General features: G+C 50.9%; 1 protein-coding gene across 1 annotated transcript in view; it reads right to left on the minus strand.

The window, feature by feature from the left end:
• The window catches only part of MACF1 (microtubule actin crosslinking factor 1), a 338,082-nt gene extending 313,918 nt beyond the window's left edge, over positions 1 to 24,164 (minus strand). Inside the window, 2 exon segments of the mRNA XM_070468372.1 lie at positions 20,564 to 20,834; positions 24,098 to 24,164. Coding sequence (XP_070324473.1) covers positions 20,564 to 20,783 — 220 coding nt within the window. The 5' untranslated portion in view covers positions 20,784 to 20,834; positions 24,098 to 24,164.
• Positions 24,165 to 26,578: the final 2,414 nt, after the last annotated feature.

Genomic DNA, 26,578 nt, shown 5'->3' on the forward strand with positions numbered 1-26,578 from the left:
ATATAAAATCTCATTAGGGAAACAGTTCAAACAGACATGAAGCAATGCAATAATGAAGCAATGAAGAATAATACAAAACAGTATATAGTTAACAGACTAATTATGAGGTAGACATTCCAGGAGACCAGTGAAGGGAGAGATCAATTTCTGGTAGAGGAACGGGAGAAAGCCACATGGAGGACACAGGCCTGGTGCTTAGCGCTAAGGAGGAGAGATAAGATGTGAAGAATCAAAGAGGAATGGGAGCAGGCATTCCAGGAAGAGAGAACATGAAGGCACAGGGGCAGTTATGAGGACCTGAGGGAATGATTACTGAGACCTGCCCAAATGAAGCACAGAGCAATCACAGTGGATAGAATTAGTTGTGCAGAACAAGTCAAATTATGGAAGGCCCAAAAAACTGGAGACAGACTCAGAAATTCAGTGTAATTTATTCCAGGAACTGAGAAGTTCTGGAAGACAAAGATAGTATTTTGCTAGAAGTAGCAAAAAAGTCAGAATAAACCTTCTTAGATACTGCAAACAAACCAAGCCATCGGGTCTGAAAGAGCTCCTCCGGGCCTGTAAATTAGTAAATGCCCCTGACAGAAGCAAGAGAACAGAGGCTTAAACTCCAACCAAAACTACGAGGAGCAAAGGCAGGAGCTTTAGCACTCCGCACACCTAGTCACAACGTGGCTCAACATATAATTGTCAGAAGCTTCAAGTGCCAACCTTATTTAGTAGGAGTGCCTGGGTGTTTTTAGGATCATTGAGAAAACACTACCAACTCATTGTACAACCATAATTGTTCACTTGTGACTTTGATCCTGTTCCCAGATGTGCACTCCGAAGTATTCTCTATACGATGATCTTGAAAACCTGAAATTGGCACTGAAAAGTACCAGGACAATAAGGCTTCAGCTGATGCATTTCCCTGGCATGGATGATGTCACTTGCCAAGCAAGTCCAAGACAGTAAGCAAGCAAGCAGTAGCTCTCATAAGCACTGTTAGCACATGCACACATTTATGATTTCAACAGCATGAATGTGGCCAAACCTTGTGATTTCCCAGCAGACGGACCTGACTCACTTTCTGAATTAACAGTGTCCATGACCAGAAGTAGCAATTACTCTATTGTTCGGTCTAGAAGCTATCCACTCCAGTTCACGGGCTGTGTCCTAAAAAGGAACTTAACGACCAAGTGCACATTTTAATAAGAGATGGCTTCAGTGTGTCGCTTAGATAAACAACACCAAATCCTAAGCGTGTATTTTCCAGCCACCGTGTTAACAAAACTTTATCACTTTGCACTACATTGTTTCAGTGATTTCTATACCACGAAACTGCTCCCATAATGAGAGGAGAAGAAATCCTTCACAGCTCAGAGATCTGAAAATAAATGCAGGCCACGTAAGGTGTGAGACAGTAGTTCACGGGCTAAAAACTGATAACAATAATGATGTTAACAGTGATAGTAATGACTAAAGTAGTTTCACAGCTAACTCACTTCAACCAAGTCACTGCTCTGATTTTTAAGTTCCCTTCTGTAACACAGCATGAAACTTTCATCTATAAGCCTGGATCCCCTCACTGAAGCTGCTCAAAGTCACTTAGTTGTGTCCAACTCTTTGTGACCCCACTGACTGCAATCTGCCAGATTCCTCCGTTCATGGAATTCTCCAGGCAAGAAAACTGGAGTGGGTAGCCATTCCCTTCTCCAGAGGATCTTCTTGACCCAGGGATCGAACCTGGGTCTCCTGCATTGCAGGCAGATTCTTTACCATCTGAGTCGCCAGGATCCTCTGACTACTGGACAATAATTTAAGTCTGTATTACTAAATTTGCCCACATGTATAATACCTTCCTTACAGGATATTATGGAGATCAAATAAGGTAATGAATATGAGGCCGCTTTGTAAAATACGAAGTACTATATATAATAAAGGTTGTACTAAACATTAATGGCTTAATATGTGTCAAAAGCTCATTTATATTCTTATGAATCCCAAGGAGTTAGTATTATCATCCCCATTTTAACAGATGAGAAATGCAAAGCTCAGAGGTTAGGCAACTTTTCCAAGGTCACACAGTGTAGGTAAATGGCAAAACTAGGACTGAAGAAATATAAAGCCTTGCTCAATTTGTTAAACAGTATGCCGACCCTTCACTCCTAACTCTGTGCACTAAGTTTTGTAAGTTCTTTTCTGTGGTATGATTTTTTAAAAAAAGCAGTCCTAACTAGCTTCATATACCCCTGGCACCTAGTGAGAACTCTGAAGTTTTTAAGTACCAAATAGTCCATGTTACCAATGTTGAAATGTAAACGTTCTTTTTTATTTCTAGTCCAGCCTGGCACGTAAAGACTCTTCAGTCTTTAGGGCTTTGTGAAAACATAGTCTAATTCCTCCTTACATATATTACCCTTTTTGTCTAGCCACCCACCTCAAATCCAGAGTATGTCTGTTTCTAAACCTCCTCTCTAAAAGCTAAAACTCCATCCATACGTGTCCAAGGATAGAGTTTGTCTCTACACTAGGAAAAGAATCAACTTCTGGTTCTCCTACCTCTCTGACTGTTCCTTCTTAGCTTCCATTGGTGTTCATAAGGACCTCAGTGTACATGTGACCAGTCCATATCATCATCTGGATGAAACATTTCTCTCTTGTTTTGATATTTACCAAGCAACCATCTGATTATGAGCTTCACAAGCACTCTGGTATAAGGAAAAGTGTGCTCCAGGCAGCAGTAAGAATTTCCAATCACTGGACAGGTATGTCCTCTATTATGAAGCAATAAAATTGGCCTACAAATGATTGGGTTTTGTGTTTTTTTTTTTAACTTTCAATGACTGACTCCCCCAATGCCCATGGAATGAAGCCACAGAAGAATCTTTCTATGCTGGATGCTGAGTTCTTTACAGTATTACCTGCTCCCACAAAACTCTAGCCCTTCAGTCACACTCAACTACTCCCATTCCTCAGACCTCTCCATTTAGTTCATACCTTCATGCCTTTGCATGTGTTATTTCCTCTGCCTTCTCCCCTCCCTACGCTCCGCCATCAGACTAAACCCCATTTATCCTAAAGGCTCACTCAAATGTCACCACTTTTCTCAGACCTCCCAGAGAACCCCAAGTGGAGCTACTCATCTCTCCTCTGCTTCTGCAGTACTTTACCCACATGTCTGTTCCAGCACTGATCACAGGATCACAATGATCTGCTTGCATATATGTTTCCCTTGCTAGATACACATGACCAAGGGTAGAAACCAGATCTCCTTCAAAATTCTGGCATCTCCATGCCTAACACTATGTTACCTTTAAAAGATATTTAATAATGGTTCGTTGGAGGATCAGAAGAATGAAGAACCTACCCTGATTCTGTCAGGTTGCTGCCCACTGTAAAAATGTTAGGATCCAAAGTTTAGTTACTAAACTTAGTACCTTCTGTTTGCTGGCCAGTCAAGGTCTGCAAGAGCCTTTGGGATATTTAGGAAACGAGAGAGTGTTTATGTCCAGGCTGCATCCAATCCTGCCAAAACCATGCTCACTACCAACACACAGGCAAATGGTTGCCAGGCACAATTCTGGAAAACCCATGCTTGACAACCAACCCTAATACAGCTGCGATACATACTGCCCTACTCCCCTCATGCTGCAAATGCATCACTTCCCTTCTCATCTTCGCCCCTTCTAGGACAGTTAATGCAATTGAAAACTTCAGCTCTCCTTCTGAATATGAAAATCCTGTTTCATTTGTAGAGGGAGGTGACTACAAATTAATAGAAGCAGAGAGATCCAAGTCATTTAGGGGTCAAACAGTGAGTGTCTAGGATCCCCAACACCATCAACATCTCTTTCCCCAACTCTCTCCAAAAGAAGGTTTGGCTTTAACCTCACAAACTACCTCCCCTGCTCACTCTATTGATTCCAGCTTAGGCAAACAGTTCTCTATAAGGTAATAAGGGGATTTCTAAGTCTGGAAAATGCAGGAATTCCACACAGCAAAGTAACAAAGGTTCAGATGCTAATCCACCCTAACTTCCTAGTGAGAATGGTGCAGAGAAGGGAGAGAAATTCTTTGGCACTTATCATAAAGCAGACTGCACAACAGTCTCATATAGCTCAAGTTAATTGACTCTGGCTCACCATTTTTGACTCATTCTTCTGCTCAAAAAAGAGATCTGTGTCTGGGAAGGATCAAATTCCTATACACCTGATCAAAGTCCTTCAGAGGAAGGCCAAACTGAGTGAAACAGCTAAAAGGACTGGACACAGGAGCCTCTCCTGGAACGAGCCCTACTTCCCCCTTCTTTCCTAGTTTCACCTGCCAGCAATCGCACTTCCTTTCAGCTGCAGGCCACCAGCAAGATGATCCACTGAAGTACTGGGATTTCTTCACCTATTTTTGTTTTAATTCTGCTGGTTTTTAAAGCTACAGCAGCCAGAGACCGGCCCAGAGGGGCACAAGAGTTGCCCAAAATCCTGCAAAAGAAATTTAATGAAACCATCCACTTAGCAGCATTTTTTTTTTTCAATGAAGTTTAGCAGCACAATCTAATCTCTTTGTGCACTGAAATGAACCACATTTCTTAAAAGAAAGACCACGGGGTGGGGGAGGCAACTTGAAGCAGGCAGGAAAACCTGGACAGCTTACAGGAGCTGATGCAGAAGGGAACAAGTAGAACTCCTAAGCAGGTCCATTTCAGCATTTTACCTCTCTCTCTCTCTCTGCTGCATTCCCAAGCAAAGCTCTAACGGCACGGGGTGGGGGGTGGAGCGTTTTACAGCTTCTTCATTAGTTTCCCTTCACTGAGTAGCTGCCATAAACAAGTATGCAGGACTCGGTCAAAAGGGCTGAAGTTTCCTCTCCTTAAGATGAAAAGAAACTCAAGGCCCAGTCACAAGGGCCCCAGCTGAATAAAATAGGAGAAAGTGCTGCCTATGTAGTTTCTGGGGAAATCTCCATGTTTGTGGCAAGCACAACAGCCACACAAAGCAAAATCCCAGAACTAGATGTTAAAGATCAAAGCCTGGGCCTACCGAGGCCACGCATCCCTGCTTCCACTCAAGGGGCACCTCCAGCAGTTACGCAAACGCGGTCCACCAGCCTGAGGGCCTGTCAAAACTTTTTCTGCAAACACCCGGGCTTTGGATAAGGCATTAACTTGGAGAACTGCTTAGCAAGAGAGCTTCCAGGGGCTGGAACTCCGAGCTCCCAAGACAATCTTTAGGGGGTGGGGAGGATGGGGAGCCGTAGCCCCCTGCCTCGATGAGGCTGGAAGCCCAGGGGCTGGGGGTGGGAGGCGGCCTCAACACCAAACCTGCACGCTCACCGACCCCGCCCGACGTTCACCCGCTGCCCTCCGCCCCCCGCCCCCCAAGGAACCAAGGTGATTCACAACCTCCGCTGCCATGCGACTGATCCGAGGCCGAAGGAGACAAAAGGGGGCGAGGGACCCCGGCGGGCACGCGGAGGTCCAAGCCTCTCCAGGAACGGGTGGCTTCTCCCGCCCCGGCTCCTCCTCCTCCCCGCACTCCCCGCCGCGTCTGTCTCCGAAGCGGCGCCTGGCCTCGCCTCCTTCTAGCGGAGGCCCGATAACAGGGCACATAATGTAACTAGTGCTGTGAGGGCGCCGTCCCAGGTGGGAGAGGGCTCGGAGGCTCATCTCAACTCTAGAAATGAGCCGGCTCCGGCCCACGGCCGCTCCGGCCCGGCCCCAGCGCGGGTGGGCGCCACCCCGCCCGCCGCCCCACCTGCCGCGGGCCCGGGCTCCAGCCTGTCCCCGGCCCGGGCCGCCCGCCCGCTCGCCCGCCGCCGCACCTTTGTAGCGCTCCAGCACATCCTCGTACGCCTGCACGAACTCCTTCTCCTGGTTGCGGTTGGCCGGCTGCTGACCCGGCACGTAGCCGGCCATGGCCGCCCGCGCCGCGCTCTCCCGGGGCCCCGGCGGGCGCCGCTTCCAGGCCGGCGCGCTGAGGCGGCAGCCCCAGCCTCGACCCCTTTGTGCGGTCCGAGGGCGACAGTGCTGGCGGTGCCCCGACTCTCGGTTCTCCGCTCCGCGCCCGCCTCGTCTGGCCTGCCGCTCGCGCTCCGCTCCTCAGCCCGCTCGCGCTCCGCCACCGGTCCCGCTGGCGTTTCCGCCTCCCCACCCCTCGGCTCCGCTCCTCCCTCAGCCCGCCCCGCCGCCGGCGGTGGCGGCGGCTCCTCCCGTCAGGAACGCCAGGCCCGGCCCGCTCCCCGCCCCTCTCCCCGCGCCTCCTCGGGCCCCGAGCGGCAGCCCCTCCGGCCCCCCACCCCCGGGGTCTGTGGCCCCCGCGCGGCCGGGACGCGGAGGGGGCCGGGAGGCCGGCCCCCGCGGGGGCGTTCCACCCGAGCCCCGCCGGGTGGGGAGCCCCCGGCGCGTCGGGATGAAAGGCCCGGCCGGCCGCCGCGGTGGGGAGAGCCCGGGGCCCACTCCGCGGGGCGGGCGGCCTGCCCCACTCGGGGCGGACCCACACCCGGAGCCGGGACAAAGGAGGGAGCCCCCAGGCTGGAGAGAAGCCGAGCTGGGCCTGTGCCGCGGCCGGAGAAGGACCCAGAGACGCTGAAGGTTAGGGAGCGAGCCAGAGACCTAGATAGGTCGCAGGGCCAGACACGGTCAGGAGGAGGCCGGGGCAAGATCCAGACGGGCTGCCGGGTGAGGCCAAGGGAACACTCAGACCACAAAGAATCCCAGGAACAAAGGGTTTTCCAGAAACGGAAGAAACTGAATCCCAGCACCATGAAATAAACCAGGCCAAGAACGAGGAGCCAGAGCCTGAGAAATGACAACTGAGGGAATGAAAACAGGATTCTGACTGCACCGTGGGGTGAATAAGAGGAGACACGGGAGATAACACATCTACAGGGAGACGATGCAACAGGAATATCATTACACTGTGATAGCCATAGGAACAGAGGCTTAGATCAAAAGGGGGGAAGGTGGGAACTTGAGGCTGAACCAGGTCTGCTATGTAACAAAAGGATTCTGGAGCATAACTGCTCACAGAAGAAAAAGGCAAGCCAATTACTCTCTGTCATCAGGGAAAGGGGAAAGAATGAAGAGTGCTGGTGAATGAGGGTAGGGATATACTGGGGACCATTTTGAGGAGGGCATTCCCAACGTCCTCTGATCCTCCATTCAGTTGTGTATCCCTCAGGCTCAGTATTCATGGACTGCACTGGGGCAAGAGCAGTGAGGAACTCAGATAAATGCAGGTGATTTTTTGCCCACATCTACACCTAGCTAGCCATTATCCTTCCCAGCCTCAGCAAGTCTGTTAATTTTGGGGGTGCCGGTGGAGGGCGGCGGGAAGCAGGTGGAAATGTGGTTGTAAGTTAAAAATTAGGCTCGCTGATCTCATAATAAATAGCGCACTAGCAAGTCAAAAAAGAATTCATGTGACACTAAGCGGACAAATTTGGGACTTGGGCTTCCATTTCAGTTCCCATTCTCGAGATTTTTTAAGAGAAGCGTCTCACCCCCAGGGCAAGGCCTGCATCTCTGTACGCTATGAGTAGTGCCAAGTACTTGATCAGTGCTCAGCAAGCACATTAATAACAAGAAGAGATGATGCTTTTCACTAATAGGTGCTTGATGGTTGTTTCCACATCATACCATGATCAGAAATTGTGTGAGCAAGTCATTAATCATATCTTTTTCCATCAAGTTTTGCTGACATGCCCAGCTTCTAGGCATAGAGATCATACAGGGAAGGGCCTAAAAGAGGACAGACAGGGAGGCGCCTTGGACAAATGCTCGTTTCCTTCCAGTTTAGTCCTCTGTGCTCAAAAAAAGCTAGTTCACAGTTTGGCATCAACTGCTAATGAGCTCAGTTTAAGAAAAGGAAGAGAAGAAGCTTGAGGTTTATTCTTTTTAAAATAAATAAAAGGCTTTCAGTAGAAAATGCAGGATGCAGAAGTCGGTGATTGATGGCATAAGCACATTTTTCGTAAACAGAGGAGAATATAGAAATGCTAACTCTGAGGATCTTGACTGTATTCATGCTGAGTCATCTGCATTTCCTATATTATTTCATAGCAGAGGAGCTAGGAAAGCCCAGACACAAACATACAGACACACACACCTCCACCCTCGCCCCCAAACAGCATCTGCCTCCTCATTTTCAGCACAGTAAATTGGAAAGTCGCTGCATCCCTTCCTGGGGCTGCTACATGCACCACTTAGCAAGCAGGTTCCTCAAGAATTGCCAAAGGTGAGGAAAGACAAGTGCAAGAAGGGAATGAGAATCTGTTCTGGGAATCAGGCTTTGTTGGAGGCCGGGGGGGGGGGGGGGGGGGGGGGGGGGGGGGGGGGGGTGGTGATCTGGGGGAGAGGGCAAGGGGTTGAGATGCCATTAAGAAGCATGGTAATTAAGGAAGAAAGTTCTGGTTTGGGTTGTGGCTAGAAGGGCTTCTTGACACGATTTGCATTTAAATGCTCGCAAGAGATTTTGAAGTAATGCATTCTTCTAATGAATGGAAAGGGGGAAGTCCACATGTTTGGCTGATGTTCCCGTTTTATACAGAGAAAATTTTACAAGGCTAGAGGAACAAAGCGGCTGCTGGGAGGGTGGGGGGTGATGGGAAGAATGAAGCCTAGAAAGGGGAGGTTTTTGGTTTTTTCCAAGCAACAGTCTAAATTTTTTTTTTTAACAGTCTAAATTTATAGCCAGACCACACAATTGGGATAGCTCTGAGGCTCTCTCCTTTTGGTCTATATTTTCCTTTGCTCCAATAGTGAGACTGCTGTTGCATTTCCAAAGAGGCTGCCATGGGGAAGCTGAACGAGACAAGGTGTACTCCGAAGGGCATCTAGTGGTGGAAAGGGGTAATGCAAGTAAATAAAGCCCTATTTTCTCTGAGTGTCCTCCCCTTCTTAAAAGCCTCACCAGGTGCCTCTTTAAGGCTCAACTTCTTTCACCTCCTCCTATGGGCTCTCTGGCCTCAAGGCCTTCCCACCTGCCTTTTCTCCCAGGCCAGAACCCTCCACTGCTCTCCTCTTTTATCCTGGCTCGCTCCTGCTCAGGCCTCTGCTGAAAATCCCACAGGGAAGCCAGCCTTCGTCTCTCAGAGTAGTAGGCCCTCCTGCGTCCCTACTCCCCTTGGGTAATAACCATCACACTGAAGCCACAGGTTCAGTGTCTTCCTTCCTTACTGAGTCACTAGCTCCCTGAGGGCTGTTGTTTCTGTGTCTCGGTCACCACAGGGTCCTTAGCATTTAGCAAAGGACCTGGCCCAGAGGGCACTGATTAAATATTTGTTTTAACTTTTGATTAAATGCATGAATGACTGAACCAGATGATCCTAAAATACTCAGCTGCCTGTGGCTTCTGACTCCCTAGAAGGCAAGGCTATTTAAGAAAGTATGCTTCTCTCACAGCTTCCCTTATCTCTGCCCGGCATTCAAAGTCCTCCATATTTTGACATCTACCTTCTTTTACAGTCTGATTTCCCTTATCCCTAACAATCAAACTCAGAACCTTTGCCTGGAATGTTCTCCATCCCCAATTCCCCCTAATGATTCCCTGCGCATCTTGTAAAGCTCACCTGAAAACGACCTGAGGTTATTTTTTAGTCAATTCAGATAGAAGAGGCTCTTCTCAAAATCCCAACCACAAACCAATTCTTTCCCCATTCCTGGGGCAACCACATGTACTGTGCATATCTATTATCTATATCACTGCCTCCTAGCGCCCTGGTTCACAAGTTCTTTGAGGCAGAAGAACTGATTTCACTTTCTTCATCATACGGCCGAACACAATGCTTTGCACCTAGTGGGTGCTCAGTAAACATCTGCTGAAGGCATGGGTGCCTTGCTGAAAACACACAGGGGTGGGGGCTGTGAACTAGATCTGCGATTCAAGACAACTCAGTCAGATTCAGTGTCCGCTCAGTGGCCGAGAGCTGAGGGCAGGTCATGCACAGAGAGCAGAGGGAAGTACAAATAATTTCTCCTGCTGGTGCTCCTCCTCCAGCCTTTGGAAGGCTTACTCCTAGCACTTCTTCGGTTTGGCTCATACTGCATTATTTTACATGTGTTAATTGCTGCTTTATAAATAAACTACTTGCTAGTAGGGAGTGTGTGTGTGTGTGTGTGTGTGTGTGTGTGTTTTCTCTGTTTCTTTTGCAAAGGTACACTGTCTCCTGTGCCCTAACAGTAGCCGGAGCCAGCCACCCAGACAGACAGACACTAAAGGGGCTATCCATTGGCCAACTCTTGGAAGAAAATCTAGTTCTAGGCTTAGAAGACCTACCTCCAGGCCTAGCCCTACCATCCTTTTAGACATCAGCTTTAGCTAGTCCCAGCCAAAGCTCCTTTTCAGCCCAGCCCCTGGCAACCCTTGCTAAACTTTGCCTGAAGTTCCCAAATCTGCTTCTAGGGTAGGAATCTGCCCACTATCATGCTGCCCTCTTCCGTTCAGAAAGTACACCACCACTAATTTATGAGGCTTGGATGGTGCCAGCCACCCAGAAAGACAAGATCCCAGCCACCCAGCAGCCCATCACCCCGTCACCATAGCAACCCTCAAAATGGTTACTCAGCCATCTGGGTTACCATAGCAACTGGCCAAGTCTCTCCACCTCAGCCTCTCCCTGGGCCTTCTCCTCTGGCTTATCAGAGCCAATGCCAAAGACTCTTCAATCCTTACTGGGGGAAATGAGCAGAAGCTGGACCCCTGATAGGCAGTTGTCTCAAAGGGGCGTGGAATGTCTTGCCCACCCCAGGCTTCCCGAGGCTCCTTGGAGATAATGGGAGTTAAGACATTCCGTGAGCCTTGAAGTGGCACACAGATGTTAGCTATTATTAAACTCCTGTTCCTTGTAATGGGGGAGGCAGGGGGTTACGCTAGGCAGAGCTAGTGCCATTCCCAGCTTGGTCCCTCACTGGCTGGAAGACCTGGAGCAAGTTACCCAACTCTCTGGGTTTGTTTCCTCTATTGCAGCACGTCCGCCTCCTCAAGTTATTTCAAGGATTAGATCAAACAAAGCATAGAAGAGCCTAAGCACAAAGCTTGGCACTTGAAACACATCAGTAGAAGCTGGAAAAGGTACTGGCCCCTCTCCGATCTCCCAGTCTCTGTGAATATGTTTTATTTTCTCTTTTCAAGCAATCTAGGCTGACATGAGACCAATGTGTTCAACCACACCCAATCTCCCTTCCTGCTCTGGGTCGGGAGGGCCTCATCCGGAGGGGTGGGGGGGCCTCTGAAGTTCCTACCAAACAGGGCCACAGGCAGTCTGGACCCCTTGGGGAATTGGGAGGCTCCCCAAATTAGGGGGTGTGGCTCATAACCTATGACCCTCCCCTCCACTTGAAACATCTCCCCAGCTTATACTACCTCGGACTTTAGAGAGCAGCAGCTATTCCTGCTGAAGGTCAGAGTCACACGGAACAATTCAGCGGTGACAGCGTAGACGTGGGGCTGGGTTACATAGATTCGCACAAGAACAGAATTCCTTGCCTCTAGGGCTTCCCCGGTGGCTCAGTGGGTAAAGAACCTGCCTGCAGTGCAGGAGACGCCAGAGACATAGGTTCGATTCCTGGGTTGGGAAGATCCCCTGGAGGAGGACACAGCAACCCACGCCAGTATTCTTGCCTGGAGAATCCCAGGGACAGAGGAGCCTGGCAGGCCACAGTCCATTAGGAAGCAAAGAGTCGGACGCGACTGAGCACAACACAGCACGTGATTTTAAAAGATCTCACTCCTTTCACATTTCAACTTCAGTCTCTCAAGACCAAATCCTCAAAAATCTATTTTGGGGGTACTTTCCTCAAGCACATTGGCAGGGTGCTGATTCAAACCCAGGGTCTGTGGATTTGAAGTATTTTAGGCAAACCAGACAGACACCACCCTCAGAAAGCAAGATTTCAGACACAGAACCAGGTATGTTCCAGCCTAGTTCTGTGTGTCCGGGGAGCAGGGCATGAACCTCAAGCCAGAAGGAACTGAGGATCAGATGAGCAACACTGACACAGCCCTGGGCCAGGAGTCAAAAATCCCTCCTCGTACTTCTGTGAAATGGTTCAGTGGGACTTGGCCAGACTTCAGACAGAACTACTGAGCAAATAAACGGATACAATTCCTATGGGGGGGAGAAGCAAAAGAAGAGTTAAGAAGTGTGGGAGGTGTTATCGTTTAGTCACGAAGTTGTGTCCAACTCTTTGCCACCCCATGAACTGTAGCCTGCCAGGCTCCTCTGTCCATGGGATTTCCCAGGCAAGAATACTGGAGTGGGTTGCCATTTCCTACATGAGGGGATCTTCCCGACCCAGGGATCAAACCCATGTCTCCTGCATTGGCAGGCGGAGTCTTTACCACTGAGCCACCAGGGAAACCTGTGGGAGCTGAAAGTATGTGATTTCTGAAATTTACATCTATGTAACTGGGGAAGCAGAACTGGGGGATGTCATGAACTGAGGCTGAGATTGGCCGTGAATTGATAATTCTTGAATCTGGGTGATGGGGGGTTATTGTATTCTTACAACTTTATAGTATATGTTTGCAGTGTTCTGCAGAAGGCAGGGGGTTTGGAGTTAGGCCAACCTGAACGCCAGCAATGAACATCTCCAAGGGGCATGTGCCCGTGTTGTATTTCAGGGATGCTGTGCAGGTTCAGCAGTACTGGATTCCAGTTCCACTATCGGCCAATTGTATGAACTCAAACAAGTTCCTCAACTTTTCTCTTCTGTAAAAAGGGAGAATAGCAACAACTTTCCAAGGTTCCATAAGGATTAAACAATACATGTTCATGCCTGGCACATGTTTCAGACTCAAAACACAGTAGCTTTTCCAACTACTGTTTACTAGGGGATCCCAGCTGGCATCAGCTCTCAGGAACTCCTGGACTGAGTCCAGAGTTCAACTCCCCAAACCACCCTCTGGATTCTTTCATCCTAACTCCCATCAGCTGTTCTCTCTTCACCTCCCTTCCATCCTTTTTACTGAGGCCAAAGAAAGGAGAGCAAGAACAGAAACAAGCAACAGGGACATACCCTCTCTCTTCAGGTTGTCCTGACAAATTTCTATCTCTTTTCCAAGTCACAGATCAAATGCCATCATTGCTCTAAGCTAGGAAGCAGGGCAGAAGTAGGAGGAAGCCCTTCCCTCTCAGAACATCCTCACAACTCCGGGCTTGCAATGTGCACAGTTCATGCTGCACCCTGGCTGCCTTCACAGGCTGGAGCTGGGTTCTGAAGCCCACTCTGAGTCTAGCACACAGCAGTCCCGGCTGTGGGTGTGTGCTCTCAGACGTGTCCCACTCTTTGTGACCCAATGGACGGTAGCCCACCAGGCTCCTCTGTCCATGGGATTCTCCGGCAAGAATACTGGATTGGGTAGCTATGCCCTCCTCCAGGGATCTTCCCTACTTCAGAATTGAACCCATATCTCTTATGTCTCATGCATTGGCAGGCAGGTTCTTCACCACTAGCGCCACCTAGAAAGCCCACACAGCAGCCCTAGGAATATGGTTAAATGAAGAAGTGTATGATCAATGAATGAGCAATGGGATGAATCAACAAATCATAAATTAGTGCACAAGGGCATGAATGAATATATTAATGAGAATAGCTAACATGTATCAAGTCTGACTGCACAGCAGGCAGGGGCCAAGTCCCTCACTCCCACAATCTCATTTAATCCACCTGCAAGGCCTGACAGTGGTACTCTGCGCCCTCATTTTAACTGAGAAAGTGAGGCTCAGCGAAGTTAGTAACTACTCAGAGTCACCCACCTGATGAAGTGATGGAACCGGGACTCCAGCCAACTCCCAAAGCCATTCCCTGGAGTGAACGAATGGAAGATTTAGGAGAAGAAGAAAGGAAGGAATGAGAAGGGAAGAGAATGCCTAGAGACACACCCACTGAGGCTCCAGGCAGAATCCTCCCCTTGACCCAAAGGCAAAAGCCTGGTACCTTGTGGGGTAGGGGTGGAACACAGCTGAGGACAGGAGTTTCAGCCCATAGTCATTCCTTAAGTTACAGGGCCTTCCAGACCGTCTCTGCAGCAGCATCCTAAGTCTGGGCGGAGATTATAGCCAGGAGCACCAGCTCTGCGCCTGCAGGGAAGCCAAGGCACAGCCAGGAAGCTGGCCAGCTTCTACCTGACAGGTGGCAACAGGCAGACCCAGGGCCAAATCACAGCAGGTCCTAGCCATAGTAACTGGCCAGGCTCGAGACAGCATGATGGTGATGATGGGCTCTTAACGTTCACACCCAGGTGTGCTCACAAGCCTTTGCCCAGGGAAAGGACCACTGGAGTAAAAGACAAGTGCAGCCCCTACCCTGCTGTACTGTCAGCCCCTCTGGAGGCAGCAAACCCCTGGGACTGAGAAACGGCAGCCTTCCACAGCCCCCAAGTTAACCGGTCCTTCCTCCGCATTCCTAACCTCGGTTCTAGGCTGCTCTCAGAATAGAAAAGGCATGAGTCAGACTGCCACTCCAAACCTGTCTCTGTGTCACCTAGGCAGTCACTCAGAAAGCATGATGGAAATTCAGCGACATAAAGATGGCACCTCACAATGTGACAACCACCTTCCCTAACCAGCTGGGGGTCCCACAGGGACCCTGAGCCTCAGAGAAAGGACAGCTTGGCTGTCTTTTCTGCTGCTTGCACAGAATTCTGCCCACGTGGTCGCTTTCCATCCCTGCAGCTAATGTGACCCAGATTCACTTTCAAAGAGCTGGAGCTGAGCCGGTGGTGTGTAGCTACAATTCATTCTGCCCCACTTTCAGGGATTCTCTCCTGTTCATCTCCCCCTGCTATTGAAACAGAGCCCCAGGACAGGGCCTGGGACTCCGAGGATACTGCCAGGAAGAAGCAGAGGAACCAGAAAGGAGGAGGAGGCTCCTTGCGCTCAGGAGGAGGGATTCCCAATGGAATTTTTAGGCATCCATCCCCCTGCCCCCGCATCCCATTCTTCCCATCATGGCTGGGCCAGAAACACAGGCACAGACACACACACACACACACACTTCCATCTGCTCTTTGACAAAGCCCTGGAGTGAACAAAAAAAGGCACAAGACTAAGAGACCTGGGGCCTTTTCCTTGCTCACCTAGGAAACTGCTGGCTTCCTGGAGTCCCTCCCCACTGTCTCCTCTAGTTGCCCAGGGAAGAAACAAGGAATGACAAGCCAAATGGAGTATCAGACATGTTAACCCATGTTTGTCTGGCCCGTTTGACTCTCATCCAGTGATCATTAGAATCAGATGTCATCACCTTCCTTGTACAGATAAGGAAACTGAAGCCTGAAGAAATCAAATCATTCACTCAGGTTTTCTGACTCCAGATTCACTTGTTTCCACAGTGCCCAGCACACAGCTGGGGCTAAACCCACTTTTTTATCCAAATGAATGAAAGAATGAATGACCAAGCAAACAGGAACCTTCTGAGCGCTTCCACCCTGGAGGAGAGACACACGGGCACAGAGAAGCAAGCTTCTTCCCCTGACCAGGCGACAGCTCTCAAGGCTGTCTCCCCAGGGGTGAGCCCTTGAATCACTCCAGTAGCTGAGCTCAGGCGCAAAAGCAGGAGAAAACATCAGCATCAAGTTGCATTTCACAGCCCTCACTGAGCCTTTGGCTTCCAGAGCCCACATTCTCAGAGTGAGATCTTGGGGCAAAACCAGGAAGGGTGAGATAGGCCTCCTGACGACAGTGAGCTCTAGAGCTGGTGAGGAACACACACCTGGAAACAATGGGCTTTAACGGAAGGCCAGCTGAAACAAGGCTAGAGACACGACTGCTGTCTGACTGCTGGAGAAATCAGGGAAGGCTTCTTGGGAGGATGACTTCATGGGCACCTACTGAAGGGCTCCCAAGAACAAATCCTTCAGATGCTTTCTACTGGTTCATGGGAGGCCACGTTTCAACCCAGAGTCCCTGTGCTCCCTTCTTTCACAATACATGCTCAGTTGCTCATTCATGTCCGATTCTTCGCAACCCCATGGACTGTAGCCCTCCAGGTTCCCCTGACCATGGAATTTTCCAGGTAAAAATACTCAAGTGGGTTGCCATTTCCTACCTCAGGGGATCTTTCCAACCCAGGGATTGAATCCCTGTCTCTTGTTTCTTCTACATTGGGAGGCAGATTCTGTTCCACTGCGCCACCTGAAGTGAAGTGAAGTGAAGTCGCTCAGTCATGTCCAACTCTTTGCGACTCCATGGACTGTAGCCCACCAGTCTCCTCTGTCCATGGGATTCTCCAGGCAAGAATACTGGAGTGGGTTGCCATTTCCTTCTCCAGGGGATCTTCCCAACCCAGGGATCAAACCCAATCTCCCGCATTGCAGGCATACGCTTTATCCTCTGAGCCACCAGGGAAGCCGTAGGAAGCCCTATTTCACAACACATACAGGAAAGTATTTCTTCCCTTCTGGTCTCTGAGCTAGTTCCATGAAGAAGTGATTCCAGCTTCAGTGATCTTTAAGTATCAATGCCAAGAACAGGGAGGGTCCTGAATATATGACGTTACATGGTTGAATTCCTGATTGGTAGGTTGATGAGGAATCCCTGCCCCCAGCCCAGCCCCTAGCCCAATCAGGGTCCCTTCTTTCAGACACTTTACTGCCATCTGCAGGAAACTTGCCACAATAAAACACAAATTTACAATGACAAAAAGCATGAATGGCGCCCCCTAGAGTCGTGCAGTGTCCAGCCATGTGACTCGGGTCCTGCACTAGTTTGCTCTCTCCAGGCCTCACAAGCCCCAAGGGATACAACCTTCTCTCCTCTGTCCTCTTCTACACTGTGGGGTTGTGCTCCTTGCCCAAGTACCCTCCCCAGACCCCCCCTTCCATGTGGCCCTGCCTACCCTTCACCAGTGAATAAGGATATTTCTATTGCTGTTCAATAACAGAGAGCTAAAGGCTCCGAAGAGGCAAACTCCACTAGATCTTTCTCTCTGCTTTTTTCTATAGCTCAGGATTGTGAAGCCTCTCCCAGAGGTGACCAGAATGACTCTCTGGTGAGTCTGGACGTCCAGTCAGCTGTTTAGATTGTAGCCAGCAGAAAAATCCAGCTGGCCTGGTTGTCAGGTATTGCCTAAGGGAATGGAAACAGCAATGTACCCGGAGTTAGATCTGGGTCCACTGGTCCTGGGTGACTCCAGGCAAGTCCCTTAAATCCTCTGGGCCTCAGATTCTAACATGTGTCCCACCTAAAGTGCTGTCATCATGAAATCTCTATGATCAACAGAAACAAGGTTTTCTCGTTAACGACTAATGTTCCATTTTGGTGTGGCTGGGCTTAAGGAGTTGAGAATAGGGCTAGCAAGGTAGAGAGAAGGAAAAAAATGGAGAGAAAGGATGAGGATTGGGAGAATTGGTTATAGCATGTGTGGGGCCCTGATTTTGTAGACTTGAGATCAGCAGCCCGACATGCCTCTCTATCTGACATGCGTCATCAGCAGGGGTCCCCCATTCACCTCTCCAGCATGAGGGAGGCCCTGAGACCTGTATAGGACACCGAGTAGGCCAGGCACCGGGGCAGTCTGTGTATTTGGTCAGACTGACTCAGACACCCCCACTTCGCTTCAGAACCCAGGCCCACAGGGAGGAGAAAATTACACAGGCCTCAGCTGGCTTCCAGGATAAGACTGACTTCATTTCCTCCCTGAATGTAAGTTCTAACTTCAGAGAGCTTCAGAACACACAGGGTCTCCCAGACATGCCCTTCCCACCTTCACAGGAAGCAGTTGCCTGAGAAGGAAGGCTGCCTTCTTAATTACTCTGGTAGAACCCTCACCACGCTCTGAAATCACAGGAAGATTTCAGCCAGGGCCCTGAAGTAGCAGTCCCGCCTCTCCTCCGCTGCCTCTCCTGCTAACAAAACACGCCCAACTGCAGCACACAAGTTATTTTTAACCATGGCAGTCTCCCCATTTTCAGCCTCACTGGCCCAGCCCCCTCCCCAAGACAGTCACGTGGCAATGTCAGGATGTAAAGAAGATCAGTCCTGGTGCCCGAAACAGCACAGGGCCTGCCTGTCCCATGGTTCAGTGGACCCAGCAGCACCCTCAGGGATTGAGCCCCCTTGAGTCCATTTCTGTTCTAAACTCGGAATGCTAAACAGCAGGCAAATCATCCCTTGGGGCTCTTCAAGGAAGCCTGGGAGGGGAATTCATCACAAAGGAATCTATAAGTACAGTCATCCCTCAGTATGTGCAAGGGATTGGTCCCAGAACCCCAGGAGGTACCAAAATCCACAGACACTCAAGTCCCTTATAGATGAGTTGACGTGATACAGTTGACCCTCCATATCCGCAGGCTCCACATCTGCACATGGCTGATGGAGCATGGGGCTAGAGGATGTGAGGAAGGGAGAAGGCCTCTGCCCTGCTGCGTTCAGAAGAATGAGGGGTTTGAGCATTTAGAGGCCCCTTGATGAGGGCCCTTCAAGGCTGGAAACAAATAAACCCTTCTAGCATCATAGGGACAGCTCTGAAACTTCACTGACTGATGCCATTGTCCCAGAGGTCTTGAGAAGGACCACAGTCCTTCCTCCAAGGGCTTCCTACTGCCCACAGTGAAAGTCGCTCAGTCGTGTCCAGCTCTTTGCGACCCTATGGACTGTACAGTCCATGGAATTCTCCAGGCCAGAATACTGGAGTGGGTAGCCTTTCCCTTCTCCAAGGGATCTTCCCAACCCAGGGATCAAACCCAGGTCTCCTGCATTGCAGGTGGATTCTTTACCAGCTGAGCCACAAGGGATGCCCACAAAAGGGGTTCAAACTCTCGAGTTTATCTTCCAGGTCTCCTCCCTTGAGGCTCAACCCCTCTCAAATCTCTTCCTGATTACTTGAGCCCACATAGCCTTCTCCCTGTCGAGCTTTCCATTACAACCCACTGCCTGTTCCTGGATCACAATCTGTCACATATTATCCTCTCAACACTCCTTGCCTTCCCTTCATTCATTCATTCAATACTGGTTGATCTCCAATATGCACAAGGTCCTGCGCAAGGAGCTGGGGGTAAAACCATTAACGAAAGAACAAAAACTCAATGAGACAAGGTCCAGAATTGTTCACAGTCCAAAGGGAGTGACGGGCACCCCATGGGATAACTGCTCTACTGCACCAGGGAACACAGAGGAGAGAAAAGCATGAACACAAGAGCGGAGGAGGGAGCGCTGGATACCTCTGGGGCAACAGGGGCAGAGGAGGCGGCACTTACGAGAGGAGGCGGGCTTCCACCACCTTGCAGAGAAGAAAGTTCAGGTGCGGAGGTCTGATCTGTGGGTCGAGGAAGAGCTCCATGTGGCAGGGTGCCTGGGAGTAGGGGTTATTTTGATGGGTGTCTGATATAGCCTTTATCCCACAGGGATGAAGAGCCAAAGAAGGTTGGTAAGCAGCTGAGGAACAGAATCAGGTTTGATTTTTGAACAAAATATGCTGTCAGTCATGTGGAGGAAGTGGGGCAGGACTGGAAGGAGGAGAACTATCAGATGGTGTTTGGTGGTATAGGTAGAGATGATAAAGTGGAGGCGGGCAGGGTGCATTGTTCGAGGGATGCAGAAGAGGGAGCAGGACAGGCCTTGGTGATGGATTGAAAGTGGGTGATGTCACTGAATTCCCTGCAGGCACTGCTTTGTCTGTCTTTCTATCTGCACTCTGGCACCACCGCCTCCTGAGAGGCTGAGCACAACCCACGGAGGCAGCTCCGGATCCAGCCTTTGGGGGAAGCAGCAGAGAGAGCGCTTCCCCTTCACCGAGCCAAGAACCATGCTAAGAGCTTTACATACATTTTCTCCTCTAATCCTCACAAGAGCCCTGCACAGAAAGCATCCTCAAGAGGAGGAAGGTGAGGCTCAGGCAGCAGTGAGGGACTTGCCCAGAATCACACAGCTGGTGGGAGGCGGGGCCACAGTCCAGCACCTCCCCTCTCTGATTCCAACATCTGGGCTGGTGACCACTGCCCTGGCAATGGTTCTGTTGCTCAGCAAAGGGGCAGCAGCACAGCCTTCACCCTGCAGAAAGGGTAAGCAGGAACCACATTTTTAGAAGGCAATGGGAGTGAGACTGCCTTCTCCCAGGACTTTATTCCAAGGAAATAACTCAATGAAGTCAAATGTTTTGATTCATAAAGATGTTCACTGCAGCATTGTCTATTGTGGCCAACAAAAAAAAAAAAAAAAGAAAGAAAAATGAGTAGGATTTTAAAAATCGTGAAATATTACACAGCCTTTAAAAATGGGAACTATAAAGCCTGAGATGTCATATGGAAAATCTTTTTGATGTAGGGGTGAGTAGAAAAATCAGATCTACAATAGTATATGAGCCATGAAGGCAACTACATGGAAAATACAACTGCATGGGGACCAAGGCAGGGAAGAAGATGAAAAAGGAAAACAGGTCTCATGTTAGCACACAGGGACTGGGAGTGGCGGACTTTCCTCTTTCAAATTGTTCTTTAATGTCTTTTCATCATCTTTCCAGTAATAATAACTCCAAACTGGACTCCAGCTGGCTTGTTGCGGAGAGCCCAGGAGAGGGCCCCTCCACCAACCCACCCCCAGCCAGGACACCCACAGCACCCAGCTCACTCCAGGCCTCTCTTACCAGCGACTCTGACCACAGCACGCTCCGCAGGGTCCAGCACCGAGTCCTGGCTTTTCCGTTTTTTCTGCTCATGCAGTGGCAGATTCCAGGGTAAGGTATCCCCTGGGGGACAGGGAGACAGGCTCCCTGACCGCTCACTCCTGTAAGACCGCTCACTCCGACATGACCGCTCACTCCGGCATGACCGCTCGCTGAGTGTTTCTTCATCTGAAGAAGACATGGCCCAGGCCGGGGCTGCAGCTGGAGGGCCTGCAGCCCCTGGAGAAGTGATCTGTAGGGGAGAGGAGCGCACGTGAACAGACCGAAGGGGTTGCAAAATGAACGCTGGGACTAGGGAGGCAGAGGTTCTAACCCTGGTTCTGCCACAAACTTATCTCTTTACCTCTCTGAACCTCAATTTCCTTATCTGTAAAATGGGGATGTTTCATGGCAAAACTAATTCATGGGGCTTGGGGGAAATCACATGAAGTAATGTATATGAAGATGTCCATAAGTCTTAAAACACTATAAAAGTTCGCTCCTATTGGGGACTTCCTTAGTGGTCCAGTGGTTGACTCTGCACTTCCTTGGCAGGGGGCACAGGTTCAGTCCCTGGTGGGAACTAAGGTCATGCATGGTGTGGCCAAATAAACAAACAAAAGTTAGCTCCTATTACTAGTAAGCACTATTTCGGTTACTTGGTACTTGGGGAGGATTAAACTTACAGGTTTCATGGGTAGAAATATCCAGATTCAAGTTTGTTGTTGTTCAGTCGCTAAGTCATGTCTGACTCTTTGTGACCCCATGGACTGCAGCACACCAGATCTCCCTGTCCCCCACTGTCTCCCAGAGTCTGCCCAAGTTCATGTGCGTTGAATCAGTGAGGCCATCCAATCATCTCACCCTCTGTCTCCCTCTTCTTCAGCCTTCAATCTTTCCCAGCAAGTTCTACCCCATCATTTACTAGCTGTTTGACCCTGGGGAAGCCACTTAACATCTTTGAGCCTTGGAATCCTCATCTATAAAAGGGGGATGTAATAGTAACTATCTCACAAGGTTGTTTGCACGGACTAAAAGAGATCCTGCAGGTAAAGTGCTTAACAGAGTTCGGTATCCAATAAGCACTCCACAAACATCATCTATTATTACATTCCTGTTCTACTTACCTCCCGGGAATGTTGTAAAGATAAAACAGGGCAACAGATGGGAAGTATTTTCAAAAAGCTAAAGCATGATCTCAATGTTAGGCATGATATAAACCATGGGTTAGAAAAGGTTTGATTTCTCCTGTACCGCCTCTGGCGAATACATTTTTTTAAAGTTTAAAAAGTACTAAACTTGAAGACAGACAGACCTGAGTGTAGTTTCTGGTTTGACCACTTAAAATTGGTGTGATCTGGGGCAAGTCATTTCACTTCTCTGAGACTCAGTTTCCCCATCTGCAAAATGGGGGTAATATTTCAGCTTCTAAGTTGCTGTCTTAAGAACAAAGCAAATGTAAAAAACTGGCTGTTGCCATACATGGCACCTAAAGCATAGGATAAAATGTTCCTTTGCCTATTCTATTCCAAGGAGTTGTTGTAGAAGTAACCGGCACAGCATGGAGGTGGGGAAGGTGGTACAGAAAGTCCATTTTTCTGGTCGGTTTAGCTACAGGAGGGATCTGAGTGGAAACACAAACACTCTGAGGCCAGCTGGGCTCCACCAGTCAGACTGGGCAGGCTTCCCTCAGCCAGGTCAAGTTCACGTCCCAAAACCATCTGCTATACATGGCCCACCACCCCAAGGGCCCCAATCAGAGACCCTGTGGTTCATGCCTTCAACCCCAAATCCAGTCCAAGCAAACAGCTCTCACTGGGGCTTCAGGGTCCAGGGAGGGCAGGAGACTGTCGCCTTTCCCTTATGGGGAATACCAGCAGAGAGGGCTGTGCTGAGACAGGGAGGTGGCCTAAATGTCTGGACACCATGGGTCTCTGGGCACAGCTCCTCCTGGATTCTGGGAATCTCAGCCTGGAGGCAGCAAGAGGCAGAAACACCTCCTGGGTTACTGGCAGATCCCCATCGTAGGCCCAGAGTGAGGAGAGATAACAAAAGAAACAGCAAATGGTACAGGAGGCTTCTAGGCAGCCTCCGGCAGGCAGAAGAGCCCTGCCAGGACACCGCATGGGCCAGCAGCATCTGGTTCTTCTTCCCCTGGAAGATCAAGAAGGAATCCAGCCCCCGAAAGGCAGAAAGGAAAGGACCTGGGTCCTGGCACAGCTCTGCCTCTTATTCTAGCATGTAACCCCCATTACCTTCTGGTGTCCGCCTCCCACTTCCGTTAGCCAAGTCAGGTGCATAAGTGACCGCCCCCACCGCGGGGAAATTAGGGTCGTCCTTCCATCTCCGTACTCAGCCCTGGGCAGGAAAACGCCCCTCCTCTCAGACCACCTGCTTCCTCCCCGAGACGCCCATTTTACTACAAAGGCCCGCTCAGCCAAGGCCTCCAGGCTGAGAGCCGGTCTCTCCAGCTCTACCCGGGTCAGTCTCCAGACCCTCACGAACACCTGTTTGACCTCGCGGCTGTCGCCCCACCCCTCGGTCACCGGAGCCGCTCCATCAATTCCCTATTCCCGGGAGCGCGCGCCCACGCCCCCAACCCACTCCAAAGGTCGCAGGCCAGGTCGGCGACCGGCCCCTCACCTGCAGCTCTCGGGTGGCGGGCCTTCCTCCCTCACCCCTTCCCCACGGCGGGGGAGGGCGCGCCGAGGGCCAGAGGCGACTGGGGTGGGTCCGCGTGCCCGCCGCGCGCGGTTGACAAAGAGCGGGGCCGCGCCATGCGGACGCGCGACCGGGGACCGATCAGGCGCCCCGGCCAACGGCAGAGACCCGGAGCCCGGCAGTCACCTTCCCCGCCTGGCCCTGCCCGTCCCCGCAGGGCTCTCGCCCGGCCCAGAAGGGCTCAGTGTCCCATTTTCCCGGAGAACACGCCTCCCTTTGGCCCGGGCAGTGCCCGCCGAGGGAAACCCCGGCGCGCGCTCGACGATGCCCGCCGCCCGCCGCCTGGGCTGCAGGTGCGAGGTCCGGACGGCCGCGATGCCCGCGCCTGTCAACCAGCCTTCCAGCAGCCGCCCGCTACCCTGGATCAGGCGCGGCAGCCCCGCGCGAGCAGGCACCGCACCCCGGCCCCCGCGGCGCACCCCGAGCGGACGGGAGGGGAGCCCGCCGCCAGTGCCGCACCCGGTGCCTTACCCTGGGAACCCGTGCGGCGGAGGACCGGCGGCGGCGGAGGCGGCAGCGAAGGCGGCGGTGGCGGGGCGCGCCCCGAGCAGGAGAGCAGCGGAGGGGAGCGCCGCCGAGCCGAGGGGAGCGGCTCCCACAATGGCCGAGCTCGCGGCGCCGAGCCCCCCGCCCCCCGCGCCCTAGCGGCGGCGGCTGAAGCGGAGCCGGCGCAGCCGCCCAACTCGCTCCCCCACCCCCGGCGCCGGCGCCGCCCCCCGCCCCCCGATGCGCGCTCCCCGTCCTGCACCCCACCCGAGGCCGTTTCCGCGCGCCCCGCGCGCCCTCCGCACTGACCCCGCGTCCTGTCGCTGCCCCCGGGTCCTCTCTCTGGGTCCTTCCCCCAGTGACTCCTCCCCTGCGGCCGCTCGCATCCCCGGGGCCAACTCACACCCCCACATTCCCCGCCCTCGGCTCGGGCGCCCTCTGTGTCCCGGCCCCGCGGCCGCTCGCTGACCCGGGCCTGGCTCACGCGGCCCGCCCCCTTGGAGCTCCTCATCCCTGGTCCCGGGGGCGCTCTCCCAAGCTGCGGGGCTCTCAGCCCGGTCCCGGGTCTGGAACCAGCCCGTTCCCCTGCCTGCTCCCATTTTTTGCCTGCATTCCCTAAACCCATCCGTGTTCCGTCTCTGCTCCTAGGGCTCCTGCTCCCCCTTCCGAGAGCGCCCTGCCGGTCCACTTACCCGCCGGGCTTCGGGAACTGAATGTAGGAGGGACCAGAAGGAGGCCCCGTCTTCCCCTCAGGGTGAAAGGCAGAGTGGAACCAGGCCCCAGGAAAAAAACTCAGACTCTGGTTTAGACAGCAGCAGCTGCCCCATTCAGAGCCTTGGAAGAGGCGTCATCCACGGAGAAAACATGTTTTGAGCTCCTTCTGTATGCTCTGCCTAATAATACGGTAAATAAGTGTCTTCAATGCTCTCCTAGTACGGATCCATGAATATGTCCAGAGAAAGAAGGGTATTTGCCTGAAGTCACTTCACTAGTAGGCTGCACAGCAACGCTTACCATTTGGGGAGCCTCCTGGGAACAGTGCAAGGTGCCTCACCTGGGTCGCACACCATGCTGTTCATTCATTCATTCAACTACGTACCCCGTGCCACACACTGGCGAGTGCTAAGGATACAGTGATGTGTATGGTCCCTGTCCATTGGCTCCACTGGGTTAGCAGTAAAGATGGACAGTTAGCTATAAATCATGGCTTCCCATGAGGCAGTTTTAAGATCAATACTTCAATTTCTGGAGCTGGAAACAGATTATATGATTTACTCAGTCATCTGGGAAGATTGTAGTCAATCCAAGACTGGAATCCAGTGTCTTCACACCCCACCTTCTGCGGTTATTTCACCATGACTGTTGGGGAAATGTGGGTTGGATCAACTCACAGAGGATCTTGACCTTCAAACTGAGGAATTTGGTCTAAATTAAGTGGTTATGAGCTGCCCAGGACGGTGGAAAGCACAAGGATGAAAGAAACCAAAGAGGGGTTCAAGGCAGGTGTGGGTGGTGAGAAATGGGAGTTTCCTGCCATATCAATAAACAAGGATATCACAGTTATCAAGGATTCTAGCCCTCCAGGGCAACCAGGAAGGAGAACAAAACCTTTGATGGGCAGTCATCAGGCTGCAGCTACGCCTTATGGTGAGCATTGAGGAAAAATACAGGATTGCTGGCCCCAGATAGCTGAGATGCATATGAAAGAAATGATTTCAGTGAGCTGAGACTCTTGCATCTTCCCATACATAGAAAAGCACTGAATTTCTTAACTTGAGATATCTAGTTTTCTTTAATTCACAAAAGTACTCTTGATGTTCAGACTACCTGCCCTTTGTTAAAAACTTTTGTATCACTTGACATCCCACACCAACCTCAACCCCCCTTTACAGAGAAGTTCTCTCAGGGTTACTTGAGATGCTATCTCCCAGCTTGAAGTCCTAAAAATTCCCACCAAATAAAATATAACTCTCAACTGTTAAGTTGTGACTATTTCTTAAGTCGTTAGTGATTATGCTGGGAGACTATTGCAATGGTCCCAGCAAGAGGTAGTGAAGCTCTGATCCTGAAAAGGGACAGTGGGGATGGGAAGGGATGTTTTCCACTCACTGAAACCTTTTAGGTTCTTGTTTGCATGCATTCCCCCATTAAGAAGGGAAAGGAACTGTCATTTGCTAAAGTTTAAGGACTGGGCAATGCTCTGGGTATTCTGTGTATATTATCTCATTAACTCCTCCCCATAACCTTGTACAGTAGGTGTCTTTATTATCCTCATTTTACAAATAAGGAAGCAGGGACTTTCAGAGCTTGTGTGGCTTACTAAAGCCCAGAAAACAAACTAGTGTTGAGGCTTGGGTTAGAGCCAGGCCTCCCTCCAAACCTCATGCTCTAACCACCAGTCTCCACTGTCTGCTGCTATTGTTGTTTAATCACTCAGTCATGTCCAACTCCATGTCCCATGGACTGTAGTCTACCAGGTTCCTCTGTCCATGGGATTTCCCAGACAAAAATGCTGGAGTAATTTGTCGTTTCCTTTTCCCCTCCACTGTCTGAAGCCAAGGCAAAGAACCCAAGTCCTTTGATTCAGTCAAGTGTTCTTTTCCTTGGACTACATATAACGCTTAGACTTGCAGAGAAAGATCAGGAGTCCATAGTTGTAAACTAAACAGTACCTGAACTAACAGTGCCAGTCCCCGTGTAGGATGTGTCTCTCCACAGAAGCTGGTAGAGGCCTCAGACCGGGAGAATTCTCCAGCCTGATTCTCAAGTTCCTTTATGCCTGAGACACAA

Source organism: Odocoileus virginianus, chromosome 5, assembly GCF_023699985.2.
Source record: "Odocoileus virginianus isolate 20LAN1187 ecotype Illinois chromosome 5, Ovbor_1.2, whole genome shotgun sequence".
In the NCBI taxonomy this organism is placed as follows: domain Eukaryota; kingdom Metazoa; phylum Chordata; class Mammalia; order Artiodactyla; family Cervidae; genus Odocoileus; species Odocoileus virginianus.